The 16692-nt window shown below is 47.2% G+C and overlaps 1 protein-coding gene across 1 annotated transcript in view; it reads right to left on the reverse strand.

The window, feature by feature from the left end:
- Positions 1–10650, reverse strand: part of MROH7 (maestro heat like repeat family member 7) — a 42421-nt gene extending 31771 nt beyond the window's left edge. The window contains exons 1-2 of the mRNA XM_040626689.1: positions 9160–10650; positions 2885–2958 (exon numbers count right to left, since the gene is read on the reverse strand). Of these exons, the coding sequence (XP_040482623.1) occupies positions 2885–2958; positions 9160–10390 (1305 nt within the window). The 5' untranslated portion in view covers positions 10391–10650. The remainder of the gene's footprint in view (positions 1–2884; positions 2959–9159) is intronic.
- Between the last annotated feature and the right edge of the window lie 6042 nt (positions 10651–16692).

A 16692-nucleotide genomic window follows, 5' to 3' on the forward strand; every position in this document is an offset into this window, starting at 1 on the left:
AAGATTTTATTTATTTATTTGACAGAGATAGAGACAGCCAGTGAGAGAGGGAACACAAGTAGGGGGAGTGGGAGAGGAAGAAGCAGGCTCATAGCAAACGAGCCTGATGTGGGGCTCGATCCCATAACGCCGGGATCACGCCCTGAGCCGAAGGCAGACGCTTAACCGCTGTGCCACCCAGGCGCCCCAGGTGAAGGCATCCTGCCACCTGAGAGAGGGGAATACCTTTACTGATGTCCAACTAATCTATGCGTCCTCATTATCTTAAGGTAGAAGAAGAAAAACTCATGAAATAAACTAACTTCATGTAGTGAAGAAAGCAAAGCAAGTGGCCCTGATGGAGTGTGGTGGGCTCGAGAGGCTGCACGTTCTTTGCCGCTGCAATCAAGAGGACAGAGAGCCCTTGAATCGGGGCTCATCTTCCCACTGGCTTGGACCAACAGAATGCCATGAAGTGATAATACGCCAATTCTTGGCCTAGCCTTTAAGGGAATTGGCCACCTTTTCTTTCTAGAGCCCAAGCACCGTGCTGCAAGGAAGCCGGGCTAGATATGGACTGATGACACCGTGTGGAAGATGAGGGTCATCTTGGATGTTCCAGCCCCTGCTCCCGAGTGACCTCAGTCTACAGCACAGAGAGCAGAAGAGCCACCTCGCTGAGCCCAGACCGTTTCGGAACTGTCATACAATCCAGCAAGCCCGCTTCTGGGTATCCAGCTGAAGAAAACAAAAGCACTCATTCTAGAAGATGCGGGCACCACTATGCTGACTGTGGCATTATTTACAATAACCAAGACACGGAAGCAACCTGAGCGTCCATCAATAGACGAACAGATAAAGAAGGTGTGCGAGATCTATACACACACACACACACGATGGAATGTTACTCAGCCATAAAAAAGAATGAGATCTTGCCACGTGCAACATGATGGACCCAGAGGGTATAGTGCTACGTGAAATAAGTCAGCCAGAGGAAGACAAATACCGTGCGATTTCACTTATATGTGGAACGTAAAAAACAAAACAAATGAATAAACAAAACGAAACAGAACAGATTCATTCTGAATGTTCAAACATTCTGGTGTTGCCAGAGGGCAAAACAGAAGGGGATTAAAAAGGTACAAATTTCCCATCATAAAATAATTAAGACACAGGGATGCAATGTACCACATAGGGAATATAGTCACTAATATTGTAACAACTTTGTATGGTGACAGATGGTAGCTAGGTTTATCCTGGTGATCACCAGGTCATGTATTTAAAGGTGGAATCATTAAGTTGTACACCTGAAACTAATATAATACTGTATTCACTTATAATATTGTATAATATATAATATAATATATTATATTGTATAATATTCACATAATATTGTATACACTTCAAGTAAAAATAAATAAAAATTAAAATTTTTCAAAAATGTCAGAATCATGAGATATTGGGCCCCACAGTCCTTATTCCCCCAGTGGAGTGAACATTTAGACCACTAAGTCTTGAGGGTGGTTTGCTAAATAACAACTGATAAACTGCCAAAGTGATGATAGAGGGATAGTTAATAGACTGAAGGGTCCTGGGAGGCCTCTCAGGAGAGCTGATATTTGGGCTGAGTCCTGAATGACAAGAAAGAGGTAACCATCAAAAAAAAAAGGGGGGGGGTAACCATATGAAGAACTAGAGGAAGGTCTGAAGTAACTAGAATGTTACCTCACTCTTGTATCTCTAGTGCCTGAAATGATGACTTGCACATAGTAGGGACTCAAAAAAATGTGTTGAACGACTGTAGTAATAAACCCTATTTGTTGCAGGCACCGTGCTCAGTGCTGTGCATACATTAACACAGGCCTCACTTCAATTTTATTATGCACATTTTGTAGATGAGAAGAAATCTCCTGGCAGAAAAGACAAGTGCAAAGGCCCTGGGGCAGGAATGAGTATGGCAGGTGTGAGAAACCGAGAAAGGCCAGTGTGGCAAGAACAAGGTGGACGGCTGGAGGAATGCCATGGGATGAGGACAGATACTCCCAAATGCCAGACTTCTTATTAGTCCTGTCACCCTCTCCCCATGCCCCATCCTGGGGCATCCCAGGGACTGGAGTTTGCCTGTGAAGCAGCCTGAGGGCAGGGCTTCCCCCTGCATGGCCTGGCTTGGGTGGATCCCACCTCCAGGCTCCGTCCACCAGCCAGTCTCCCTGACTAAGCATGTGTTCACACTCATGACCACCGGCCTGTCCAGTCTGTCCCCACTGACCCTCACCAAGTCCTATTGGTGCCGGCCTTCTCTGGCCTCCTGAGCCAAGACCTGGGTTGGGACTGTGACCTGAAAAGGGCCATTTCCAGTCTTTCTTCCCCTTTTAGAGACCCTCTCACAATTGATTCAGTTGCTTAAAAAGCTTTATTGAGCACCTATGATGTGCCAGGCACTGTTCTAGATGCTGGGAATAGAGCTGGGAATAAGACAGACCAAAATCCCTGATTTAGGGGCACCTGGGTGGCTCAGTCGGTTAAGCAACCGCTTTCGGCTCAGGTCATGATCTCAGGGTCCTGGGATCAAGCCCCACATCAGGCTCCCTGCTCAGAAGGGAGTCTGCTTCTCCCTCTCCTTCTGCCCCTCCTCCCCCACTCGTGTGTGCGCTCTCTCTCTCTCTCTATAAATAAATAGATAAAATCTTTTTTAAAAATCCCTGATTGATGGAGGATACATTCCAGTGTGAGAGGCTAACAAAAACCAAGATGAACTAGTAAAGCGTAGTGCATACCAGACGGTGATGAGTGCCATGGAGAAAAGAAGAGCCGAGCAAAGACACAGGGACCACTGGCGCTGGAGAGTCGGGGAGGGGAGGGGGCACCCTGGGGAAGTCAGCTGGGGGTTGGGCAGGAAGCATACCAGAGCCATCTTGTTGTCATCATCTCTCTTCCCCGGCACCTCCACCAGGCATGAGGTCACTTCATCGAAGACTCCTGAATGTCACAGTTTCAACGAGGAGACAAGAGGGAGGGTAAAGATATGAGGTAGATCTGGTGTCATAGTCCTGTCTCCCCTCCCCCACTGAACCACTCCAATCCTTATTCCCCTAGCTGCCGGACTGTGCTGCCCTCCCTGAAAGCCTTCAGTGGCAGCCCATTCCACTGAGCATAAAGCCACCATTCTTGTCAGCACCCTCGAGTCCCTGCCGGATCAGTGTCCTCTGCCCACCTCCCCAGCCCATCTCCTGCTGCTCTCCTCTCGCTCGCCGTGCTCTGGCCACACTGTCCTCCTTCCAGGCCAGGGCAACCTTCCCCCTCAGGGCCTTTGCACAGGTGGTCTCCTCTACCTGGGCCACTCCACTAGCACACCCCATTGCCCAGCTAGGGCTCCCCTCCTTCGCATCTCTGCTTGCCTGCCCCTCCTTGGAGAGGCCTCCCTGACCTTCGGAAAGGAGGGCTCACTCATCTTCTTCAGCATCCCCCTATTCTCATCCTTCAGCTGCAATCACAACGTATAATGAAACTCTGATTTGTGATAGGAGATACCTGTTTTGTCAGCCCTAGATTTCCTCATCTGTCTTCTGGTGAAGGAGGCCCTTCTCCCCTGTGGGCTACCCTTTCCCTGTAGCTAGGTGAAGCTGGATTATGCAAGCCCATCCATCACCCCGTCTTCAGATAGGGGTGGGCCTGGAACCCAAGCTTGGCCAATAAAAGCATCCCATGCCCCCAGCCACAGTGATTGGCCCAGGATGGACGCTTGGCTGAACAGGACCAATAGAGCCCCTTATTTAACAGCACTGAGGGGAACCCAAAAGAAAATGGGCCTCTTTCCTTCTGAGGGCCTGTAAGTGCCTGGAACTTGGTTCAGGGCCATCTCGGCCACCAGAGGCTTCTGGAGGTTGGAGCCAATAGAGAGAGGCAGAGACACCAATAGTTGTGAACACGGCTTGCTCCAAGATCTTGTCTCCTAGGTACCATTTTCCACTAAAAGGAACCAGCCTCCTCAGAGCAATGGCTGAGTCTGGGATTTGGGCAGGAAAGTACAGAACGAGCCTGAGACATCTGGTACCAGAAAACAAGAGATCTCAAAGAACGATGGGGACGTGTCAAAGGGACACAAATCTTGCTTAAAGGGGATCTCACTGGTCAAACTGGGGACAATTTGAGTATCACAATAAATAACGGTAGCAACAGATTATAGTTCACCGAATAACCTAAGAAGTCATGAGTCTATAGCAATATAAACAGGTGCACAAACACATGCAAATCTGATGAGCAATGGAAGAGTCACAGGGTTTCCAAGCATCTCTGCTACTACCGTCCTACTGGGTGGAGCCCGGGGACACATCTCACAGCGCGGAGCCCAGCCCCCCACACCCACATCCGCACAACGCGAGATGTCGGTAATGCCGAGGTTGAGAAATCCTGCCCCAGGAGAAGGGGTATCGAATGGAAAAGGTCAGAAGGGACGGTTCTGGGCTGCTCGGAAAGATCTGTCTTGATCTGTGTCGTAGTTACCAGTTTACATATGTAAATATTCATCGGGCGGTACTTGAGATTAGTAGTACTCTTTACATAGTTTACTGATACATGTTACATATCTTGAAAAGGTTTTAAAAAGGCTAATGCAGTTTGCAAATATGTTGTCTTTAAATATGCAAATGGGCAGGGGTTGCCTGGGTGGCTCGATTGGTCGATTGGTCGGGCGTTGGCTCTTGGTTTCACCTGCCTCGCCTCAGGTAATGATCTCAGGGCTGTGGGATGCCCCGCACTCAGGGTCCACGCTCAGGGGCAGAGTCTGCTTGTCTCTCTCCCTCTGCTCCTCCCTCTGCTTACTCTCTCTCCCTCTGTCTTTCAAATACATAAATAACACCTTTAAAAAATGCTGATAGACAAAATACTCCTCTTAAAAAGCAAAGATTGGGGGCACCTGCCTGACTCAGGCAGAAGAGCATGTGACTCTTGATCTCAGGTCAATTCGAGCCCCACATGGAGTATAGAGAATACTTAAATAAATAAAACTTGATTTTTTTCAAAGATTTTATTTATTTATTTGACAGAGAGAAGAGTGAGAGAGAAAGGACGAGAGGCAGCAGGATCAGAAGAGAAACAGACTCCCTGCTGAGCAGAAAGACTGATGCAGGACTCGATCCCGAGACTCCAGGATCATGACCTGAGCTGGAGGCAGATGCTTAACCGACTGAGGCACCCAGGCTCCCAGTAAATAAAACTCAAATAAATAAATAAATAAATAAATAAATAGCAAAGATTGACCCTAAACAGCCAAAATAATTTTGGAGAAAAAAAAACCAAAGTTAGTGGACTCATAACACCCTTCCTGATTTCAAAACTTGCTGCAAAGCTATAGTTCAAGACAGTGTGGTTTTGGCATAAGGACGTACAGACCGATGGAATAAAATAGAAAGCCCAGAAATAAGTGTAGTCAACTGATTTTTGACAAGGGTGCCAAGACCATTCAATGGGGAAAGATGGCCTTTTAACAAATGGTTCTGGGAAAACTGGATTTCCACATGCAAAAGAATGAAGTTGGGGGGATCCTGGGTGGCGCAGTCGTTAAGCGTCTGCCTTTGGCTCAGGGCGTGATCCCGGCATTCTGGGATCGAGCCCCACATCATGCCTCTCCTCTCAGAGCCTGTTTCTTCCTCTCCTACTCCCCCTGCTTGTGTTCCCTCTCTTGCTGGCTGTCTCTCTCTGTCAAATAAATAAATAAAATCTTTAATAAAAAAAAAAAGAATGAAGTTGGGCCCCTACCTCACACTATACACAAAAGCTGACTCAAACAGTAAGATTAAAAGCTAAAACTATAAAACTCTTCAAAGCACACATAGGAGGAAACCTTCATGACATTGGATATGGCAATAATTTCATGAATACAACACCAAAAGGACAGACAATAAAGGAAAAAATAAACCAACTTCATCAAAATTTAAAATTTTTGTGCATCAAAGAACACTATGGGGGCACCTGCATGGCTCAGTGGGTCAAACGTCAGACTTTTGATTTCGGCTTGGGTCGTGATCACAGGGTCGTGAGTCGCTCAGAGCTCAGCGCAGGGTCTGTTTATCCCTCTCCCTCCTCTTCAGCCCCCTCTCCTGCTCATGCACACACATACACATGTGCTCACTCTCAAATAAATAAATAAATAAATCTTAAAAAAAAGAGAGAGAGAGAAAACACTACCCAAGAGAATGAAAAGACAACTCACAGAATGGGAGAGAATATTTGCAAATCATATATCTGATAAAGAATTAAGTAGCCAGAATATATAAAGAACTTCTAAAACTCAACAACAACAAAACACAAACAACCAAATTTGAAAACGGGCAAAGGACTTGAATACACTTTTCTCCAAAGAAGATACACAAACACCAATAAGCACATGAAAAGATGCTCAACACCAGTCATCATCCGAGAAATGCAAATCAAAGCCACGACGAGATACCACTTTACAGCCTTCAGAATGTCTATTATAAAAATATTTTCAAAAAAAGAAAAATAGGGGCGCCTGGGTGGCTCAGTCGTTAAGCGTCTGCTTTCGGCTCAGGGCGTGATCCTGGAGTCCTGGGATCGAGCCCCACATCAGGCTCCTCTGCTGGGAGCCTGCTTCTTCCTCTCCCACTCCCCCTGCCTGTGTTCCCTCCCTCGCTGGCTGTCTCTCTCTCTGTCAAATAAATAAATAAAATCTTTAAAAAGAAAAAAAAAAGAAAAATGGCAAGTGTTGACAAGGAGAGATTAATAGTGCAGAAATTGGAAACCTTGTACATTGCTGGTGGAAATGCAAATTAGTACAGCTGCTCTGGAAAATAGTTTAGTGGTTCCTCCAAAAGCTAAACATAGAATTACCAGGTGATCCAGCAAAGCCACACGTAGGTACGTAGCTAAAGGAACTGAACAGGATTCAAACAGATACTTGCACACTGATGTTTATAACAGCAGCATTATTCACAATAGCCCAAAAGCAGAAACAACCCAAGTGTCCATCCATGGGTAAATGGACGAAAAAATGTGGTACACATCTTAGAATTTTATTCAACCGTAAAAAGAAATGAAGTACTGGCACGTGCTACAGCATAGATGAACGTTACGTGAAATAAACCAGACACGAAGGGTCAAATAGCATATAATGCCACTTCCACGATCTATCTAGAATGGGCAAATTCACAGAGAAAGACTAGAGTTAGCAGAGCCTGGAGAGAGAGGGTTGGGGGCTGTTGCTTTATGGTATGAGCTTCTATCTGGAGAGATGAAAAAGTTCGGGAACTAGAGAGTGGTAACGGCTGTACGACACTGTAAGTGTGACTAATGCCCCTGAATCATACACTTGAACACGGAGTCACCATACGGCCGAGCAAGCCTACTCCTAGGGGTATACCGAAGAGAAATGGAGACATGGCCACCCAAAATCTATGCATGAATGCTCATAGTAGTCCTATTCAGAATAGCCAGAGGGCAGAAACAACCCAAATATCTACCAGCTGATGAATGGAGAAACAACATGTGGGATACAGTGCAATATTATTCAGTCGTAAGAAGGAATGAAGTCCTGATCCACGCTACGGCATGAATGAATCTCGAGAACATTATGCTAAGTAGAAGCCAATCACAAAGGACCACATATTGTACGATTCCATTGACATGAAATGTCCAAAATAGATATATAGAGACAGAAAGTAGATTAGTGATTGACTAGGGCTGGGGGTCACGGGTTGGGGATGACATCTAAGGGGTATAGGGTTTCTTTTCGGGGAGATGAAAATGTTCTAAAATGGATTGTGGTGATGGCTGCCTAACACTGTGTATATTTTTAAAGCATTAAGTTGTATCCTTTTAGTGGATAAATGTTATGGTTATATGAATTATATCTCAATAAAACTGTTTAAAGAAAAAACTGACTTGCAGGGCACGTGGATGGCTCAGTCGGTTAAGTGGCTGCCTTCGGCTCGGGTCATGACCCCGGGGTCCTGGGATCGAGCCCCACATCAGGCTCCCTGCTCAGTAGGGGGTCTGCTTCTCCCTCTGCCCCTCCCCTTGCTTGTGCCCTCTCTCTCTCTCAAATAAATAAATAAATATAAAATGCACGTAGAAGGGGCACCCGGCTGGCTCCGTCGGTGGAGAACGTGACCCTTAATTTCGGGGCTGTGAGTTCAAGCTCCATGTTGGGTGTAGAGAGTACTTAAAAATAAAATCTTAAAAAAAATTGTTTTTGTTTTTAAATAAAATGTATATGGAAGAATGAGTGTCTACTAATAGCCTCCAGGGCACAGTTGGATGCTCTTGTCCTCAGAATACGTCTGAGAACTTCAAAGAGGAATTCTCACCCTACCAGACACACATTGTACCTTTGTAAACCCATATTTATAAAGCCATGGTATATTTTCAAAAATCACAATATGGGGGCGCCTGGGTGGCACAGCGGTTAAGCGTCTGCCTTCGGCTCAGGGCGTGATCCCAGCGTTGTGGGATCGAGCCCCGCATCAGGCTCCTCTGCTATGAGCCTGCTTCTTCCTCTCCCACTCCCCCTGCTTGTGTTCCCTCTCTCGCTGGCTGTCTCTATCTCTGTCAAATAAATAAATAAAATCTCAAAAAAAAAAATCACAATATGGAGTTGGTGCAGGAACAAACAAAAATATTTGGAGACATAAATAATTGGGAAAAGATCTTTACAACATCAAAAATCAATAAGGGATTCATTTGCAGAATCCCTGTGTATCCCAGGTGAGTGAGGCGCAGACAGGACGTCAAGCTTCACTCTAGTGAGGATGTCAAACACTCAGCAGAGGTGAGCTGAGCCTAGAGCCTGCCTGCCCCACGGCTCAGACTTGAACCTGAGAAGCCAGGTCTGAAATGGAACTGGAAAGAAAGAGGCATACATTTTGAAAGAAATGGATAGTTATGTGACTCATAACCTGGACATAATAAAAGCGTTATGATATGGAGATATTTCAGTTAGGGAAATTGAAGCTCAGCGAGGTTAAGTCGTTTGTCCCAAGTCACACAGCAAGCAGAGGCTGAGCACTAGATCTCTCGTTATAATTAATATGTTGCATGCTGTCCACTGTATGCTGCTCCTTCCTCTTCCCACTCCTCTTCTCTAGCCTCCCTGCCCTACGAGTCTGAATACAAAATTCTTCCAAGGTAGTGGCTCTCTGGGGCTGTCGCCCTTGCTGTACTCACCTTCTGGGATGCTTTGGAAGGCTGTGGTGTCCTCGTCTGTGGTATTAGAGGTGGGGAACCCCAGCGGGAACTGACCTGTCTCAGTGCTGCCCATCTCGCCCCAGCTCCCCAGATTCTCATCCAGGGGTATGGCATGGACGCTATTGTCCTCGGAATAATCTTGCTGGCTGCTCAGTGTCAGGGTGGACGTGTCGCTGAAGATGAGGCTGGAGCCCAGGCTGACGGTCTCATTGGAGCCCAGGATCAGGGTCATGCACGAGGCTGGAGAAAGGGTGGAGTTGGGTCCACGGGTGCTGGAGTGCAGGCTGATACCGTCACTGGAGCCAGGAATCAGGGTCAAGCATGAGGCCTGAGTGATGGTCATATTCAAGTCAGACCTGGGATTGCCATTTGAAGCCATGCTGATGGTTCCCTTGGAACTTGTGTCCCAGGCTGCCCCAAGGGCTCCTTTTGAGACAGACCCAGAGATCTTATGTGAAACCACAGTGATGGTCTCGTTGGCATCTGGGATCAGGGTCCCACCAGAACCTCGAGCTGCATGCAGGTCCAGCTTGGAGGTGGTTTTTGAGCCCACACCAAGTATCGGGTTGGAGTCCAAGTCCAGAGAAGAGTTTGAGGCTGGAATAAGGAGTGCTTTCGAGCCTGGCCTGGAGACGCACTGGCCCACAACCAGGGCCTCTCTTGAATAGGGCCTTATAAATGGGTTTGCTTCAGGCCTGGAAGGATTGGAGTTACTCTGACCCAAATCAAAAATCTTGCTTGAGAGGGAGTTGAAAGCCTCCTGAGAATTGGGCCCTGTGTGGCCCCCTGAGCTCAGACCCTGGGCCTCAGTAGAGCTGGGGCTCAGAATGAGGTTTGAGGCTGGACTTAGGGCCCTCTGGGAGTTAGGCCTCGAGACGTGATTTGAACTCGGGCCCAGGGCTTCACCTGAGCGGGAAGTGGTGATTTGGAGGGAGGCGGGGCCCGCGGTCCAGCTGTCAACAGGCCTGGGGGTGTGACCAGTCACCAGGCCAGGGGCCTCCTCTGAGACAGGACTCAGACTTGGATTAAGGTCTGGAACAAGAGCTGAGCCAGGATTCAGGGGTGGGTTCACGAGAGGAACAAGGCCCATGTCTGAGTGGGGCCCAGAGATGGTGCCGGAGGCTAAATCTGAGACCTCGGTGAAGCTGAGAGTAGGTGTCACCTTCGAGCTTTCACAGAGGACCAGACTAGACTCTGGGCTCAGAGCCATGCCCGGTCTGGTGGTCTCTCAATGCCACTGCACCCTTCTCTCCGATAGCCAACTGTTGAGCTCCCTGCAATGCGCCTGAGAGGGAAAAAGGCAAATTCAGCATGCTCCACCTTCTAAGTCATGCTTAATACCTTTCCATGGCTCCCCACCATCCTTAGGATGAAAGCCCTTGCATGACTTCTCAGGTCCTTTGTGACCACACCCAGCCCACCCTTCCAACCCCATCTACTCAGCTCTGCCCCTTGCATTCTGGGAGCCAGCCAGATCCCCTGGGTTTCTCTGACCGCACCCTTCTTCCTCTCAGCGCTCGGCCCTTAATCAACGCAATTCCCTTGGCTTGGAACCTCCTCCCGATGTCCTTTTCCACGTCCGCTCCTCCTGGCAAAATCTTCAACCTACTTTATTCCAGTGACCCATTTCGTGGTCTAGCCTCTGGTAGAGGTGGCCACAACCATGCTTATCTTGGTCCCTGGGACATGCCCAGCCTCTAGCACCCAGTGGGAAGTCCATAAATACTAGACCAAGGTAGTAAAGGGGAAGGAGGAGCCCCCTGAGGGGTTACCCTACTTCCAGCCTAAATTTCTAGAACTATTCTGCAGCTGGCTGTGGCACTGGATTCCCAAAGCAGGCCGTGGCGGTTTACCTATTCTGGGTGAGGCGGGCTACCTGGAGAACCTGGGGCAGTCCTCAAAACCAGAGCCCACCTCACACCAGCAATCTGACTGCCGGGTGAACTCCCCAACCCTCCCCCACCCTCCCCCACTTCCAGACTGGGGCTCCTCTCCCTGTGGGAACCAGGGACAGCTCACCTGCATTCATGGTGTTCTTAAGCAGGACTGGGCCCCTGGGAGGAGACACAGAAGAAGACCGAGTCAGGTGAAGTGTGTTTTCTCAATGCTTGCTGAGCAAAGTCAACAGGCCAGACATGCACATCTGCTAACCAGATCTGCCCTACACACACACACACACACACACACACACACACACACAGAGAGTTCTGGAAGTTGGGTGTTATTGCCCCATTATATACTTAAAGAAGTGGAGGTCAAGGAAAGGAAGGTCACCCACCCTACCGGCTCTCAGGGAAGCCAAGACCCTCTCTTTCTGCCAGTCAGCCACCTAAACTCCTCCATGGCTTTTTCCACTGTCTTCAGGACAGCGTCTCCAATTCTCAGCAGGACCTAAAAGGCCCTTCTGTGTCTGGCTTTAACGCCTCTTTCACTCCTCCTGCCCCTCCATACTCCCTTCCCCACTCCATTCCACCACCCCTCAATGCGTCTGTGTTTTTCCAAAGAGCCAGGCTCCTGGGTTCAGTCTGGGCCTTCCAGAAGTTGGGCACACCCTTCTCCAGACTCCTTCCCGGCTAGCCCCTATGGCTTCACCCTTCAAATTTCAGCTTAAGAGACTTCCAGAGCCCCCAGAAAGGTAAGGTCCACTTGTAAGTTCCCAGGGTGTCTTGTCCACTTGTCCCTTGTTGGCACATAATAATATCTGGTCTCTGCACTGGGCAGCAAGATCTCAGAGAGTCTAGCACAGCACCTGGCACACAGGAACTGTTCAGTAAATAAGCTACTTGCTTCATCGTTTCACGTCTTCTTCATCCATTTATTCGTTCGCTAGCTCATTTCATCGCGTATTCATGTATTATTCACACACTAACTCATTCACTAAATCGTTCGCTCATTCTATAAATTTTTCTGTGCATCTTTATAGTTTGGCTTTGGACCGACCATAGATTTGGATGGCTCTGGATTCCATCCCAGTTCAACTTTTACTAGTCTGAGTGAGCCTGGCCAAGAGACTTTCCCCCTCTGGCCCTCATCCCGCTCATCTCTAACATGGGGAGCGACAGCCTGCCACCCAGGGTGGTGGTGGTTTCGGGCCTAGCACAGAACACACGGGCTACCAAAGGCCCTCTCTAAATGATGGCTACCCTTCTGGCGCTCTTCGCCAGGCACTGTGGCCAGAGAGGAGTAAGACGCTCGGAGCCCAGTGAGAGCTGCCTTCGTCCATGCACAGCTTTGCACCCCGCCTCAGAAGCAGGACGTATCCACTTACCCTCAGCACCAGATCTGATCTGACCCGGAAGCTAATGAAATTTAAAGATTCAGGACCCCTGGCTACACAGTCCCTTTCCAAGGGTACTCTACTTAATTTGGTGTTCACAATTCTGTCTTCTTTTACTTAAAGAAGAGCCTAAAAAAAATCTTCAGGCTCCAAAAAACCCTAGATCTTCCCTTCATCACCCCTCCCACCTGTGTGCATGCAGGTGGGGGGGTGTGTGTGCACGCGTGCACACACACACACACCACGGTTATCGAAGAGAGGCATTTTCAACCTGGAAAAATACGCATCAGGTGAAGCCTCTGAGGCTGTGCGTAGGATTTTAGAAGGCCCATGTGGTTTGGGCTGTGGAAGAGAACAATCTCTACCCCTCTGACATAGCAGGAGCATAATACCAGGTCACTGGGCAGAAAGCTACAGGTCTCAACCCTGGCTGACCCTCCCTCTTCCGTGAGAAAAGAACAGGTCTCCCCCATTCTTCTTCTATTCCCTCATCCTCTTCTTTCATCTCGCAACAGACAGGCAAGACTTCAGAGCTGCCTGCCAGTGACAGGAGCAGCCCATGTCTTACCCTCCACCAAAGGGACATTGTGCATTGGGAAGAGCGGTGGTTGTGGGGGGGCTTGGGTGGGACACAGCGGAGCCAAAGGAGCTCGCTACTGACTCGGCAGCCACAAGCTACCTCTTGGCCTTTGCTTTCCAAGCCTTAGGGTCCCAAATAGGGAGGGTAGAGGACAGCTATGAAACAGCTAGCGAACCCTGTCTGAGACTGAGAGAATCACTGACTGATTCCCATCCTCTCTCCTCAGTGAACCCTTCCAAGCCTTGAACAGGGTGGTTGGAGCTCTCAGGGGGTGTAACTCTCAGTGGATCTTCTAGTTCCTCGTGGAGAACACATTTACCAGCTATATGGGCCTGGAATATGTGAAAGCACTCACACACCTACGTGTGCACACACACATCTGACACTGGGGCACCTCACACCTAGAGAATCCAAAACAGAACTTGCCATCTTTCTCCTAAATCAGACCTTCCTATTCTCTTCCATTTCTAGAAACTGGCTCTACTATACAAGACAGAAATGCTATCATCCTTGACTACTCTCTTTCTCACTTGCTGCATCCAATTTTGGCCAAGTTCTGCCAACTCTGGCTCCAGAAAAGCTCCCAAATATCTCCCCCTATCTCCATCACCACTGCCAGACCCTAGTGCAGATCCCATTGCCTAAGACCCCTATATGGAGGGACTGCTCCCAACAAGCCATTTTCCAAATCGAGCTGCACATATCTTCCTTTAAAATTGCATTCAATGGTGTGGTGCTGACATAAGGATAGACATACAGATGAATGGAATAGAACTGAGAGCCCAGAAATATACCTATGCATCCATGGTCAATTAATTTTTGACAGGGTTGCCAGTTCCATTCATTGGAGGTAGAATAGTCTCTTCAACAAATGGTGGTAGGACCACTAGGTTTCAACATGCAAAAAAATGACCTTGGACCCCTACCTCACACTATATACAAAAATTGACTCAAAAAGGATTAAAGACCTAAATATAAAAGCTAAAATTAGAAAACTCTTAGAAGAGGGGCGCCTGGGTGGCACAGCGGTTAAGCGTCTGCCTTCGGCTCAGGGCGTGATCCTGGCGTTATGGGATCGAGCCCCACATCAGGCTCCTCCGCTATGAGCCTGCTTCTTCCTCTCCCACTCCCCCTGCTTGTGTTCCCTCTCTCGCTGGCTGTCTCTATCTCTGTCAGATAAATAAATAAAATCTTTAAAAAAAAAAAGAAAACTCTTAGAAGAAAACATAGGGGTACATCTTTACAACCTTAGATTTGGCAATGGTTTGTTAGACGTGACACCAAAAGCACAAGCAACAAAAGAAAAAAAGTCAGTTAGGCATCATCAAAATTAAAAACTTGTGCATCAAAAGACATCATCAAGAGGTGGAAAGACAGCCTACAGAATGGGAGAAAATATTTGTAAGTCATATAACTGATGAGTACAGTATCCAGAATATATAAAGAACTTTTTTTTAAAGCAGGCTCCATGCCATGTAGAGCCCAGCGTGGGGCTTGAACTCACAACCCTGAGATCAAGATCTGAGCTGAGATCAAGAGTCAGATGCTTAACCGACCGAGCCACCCAGACATCCCCAGAATATATAAAGAACTCTTAAAACTCAACAACCAAAAAGCAAGCAATCCATTTTTAAAATGGGTAAATGAGACTTGACTAGAACACTTTTCCAAAGAAGATATACAAATATTTAACAAGCACACAAAAATATGCTCCACATCGTTAGTCCTCAGGAAGTTGCAATTCAAATCCATGATGAGATATTATTTTATACTCACTATAATTTTTTAAATGGAAAATAACAAGGGGCACCTGCTGGCTCGGTCAGCAGAGCATGCGACCCTTGATTTCGGGGTCATGAGTTTGAGCCCCACATTGGGCACAGAGATATCTTTTTTTTTTTTTAAGATTTTATTTATTTATTCGACAGAGATAGAGACAGCCAGCAAGAGAGGGAACACAAGCAGGGGGAGTGGGAGAGGAAGAAGCAGGTTCATAGCAGAAGAGCCTGATGTGGGGCTCGATCCCGTAACGCCAGGATCACGCCCTGAGCCGAAGGCAGACGCTTAACCACTGTGCCACCCAGGTGCCCCTAGAGATATCTTTTAAAACGAAAAGTTAAAAATTAAAAAAAGAAGAAAGAAAGAAAGAAAAGAACAAGTGCTGGCAAGGATGTAGAAAATCAACAGCCTTAAACAGTGCTGATAGGGATGTAAAATGGTGCGGCCTCTGTAAAAACCAACCTGGTGGTACCTCAGGGGGTTAAACAGAATTAGCACGTGATCCAGCAATTCCACTCCTAGCTACGTACTCAAAAGAATGGAAAATGGATGTTCCAACAAAAACTTGTACAAAAATGTTCACAGTTGCACATTCGCAAGAGCCAAAGGTGGAAACAACCCAAATGTCCGTGACCTGGTGAATGGACAAACAAAATGTTTCTTCGTGCAATGGAATATTACGCAGCCATAAAAAAGAATCACATGCTGATACTTGCTAAGTAAGGACAAACTGAAAATATTATGTGAAGTGAGAGAAGTCAGACACAAAGGCCACATCTCGTATGATTCCATTCATATGAATATCTAGACTAATCAATTCTAGCAAGACTAAAAGCAGATTAAGGCAGCTGGAGAGAGGTTGCCAGGGACTGAGGAAAGAGGAGAATGGGAAGGGACTGCTTGCTGGGTACAAGCTTACCTTGTGGAGTGACAAAAATGTTTGGGTACTAGATAGTGACGATGGTCGCACAACACTATAAAGGCACTAAATGCCACTAATAGTGAATTTTATGCTATGCAATATTGTGCCACAATTTTTTTAATGCATGTACCAGGCAAGAGGGTGTAGACTCACTTTTCCTGCTCCTCCCTTCCAAGTACAACTAAATCTCCTGGAAATGATTCAACTGAAAACCATCAATGGATTCTGAAAGCTAAGAAGAAGGCAGTGGACTGTCTAGGAACCTCGGAACTTGAGGGATGACACTGGATGCATTGCCCAGGGTTTTCTTTTTATCTCCCATGTACCCCAGACGGTGCACCAGAGAGGCCTGCAACACAGATCTGCCTCAGAGACCTGTGATACAAAACAAAATATCGAGCGCTCTTAGAGTTCCAGAGGAAGAGAAAGCATTGAAAACATTCAAAGAAGGAATAGTTGAAAACATCCCAAACTTAGTGAAGAGGATAACCACAAACAGGATAAACCCAAAGAAATCCACGCCAAAACGCATCATGATTAAACTTCCAAAAACTAAACACAATGGAAAAAAATCTTAAAAGCAACCAGAGAGCATTACATATGAGAGAACACCCATTCGAATGACAGAGGATTTCTCATCTGAAACCAGGGAGGCCAGAAAGAAGTTGCACACATTTTTCCAGTGGTGAAACAAACAAACAAACAAAACTGTCAACTGTGAATTCTAGATCTGGCAAAACTCTCCCTCAGGAATGAAGGGGAAATAAAGATATTCTCAGACAAAGGAAAAATGCATGCCAATCCAACCATGCCATTCCCCTGTAGAACCCTCTGGGACTCCTCATGGGTTTTCAGATGATGGGGTGTAGGTAAGGCTTATATTTTTCATAAGACAGATTTCTGACCTCTGCTTTGTACCTCTGAGGGGGCTAAGGAGTCAGACTTATCAAGCTC

The sequence above is a fragment of the Ursus maritimus genome, unplaced genomic scaffold, assembly GCF_017311325.1.
Source record: "Ursus maritimus isolate PB19 unplaced genomic scaffold, ASM1731132v1 scaffold_12, whole genome shotgun sequence".
Lineage (NCBI taxonomy): Eukaryota > Metazoa > Chordata > Mammalia > Carnivora > Ursidae > Ursus > Ursus maritimus.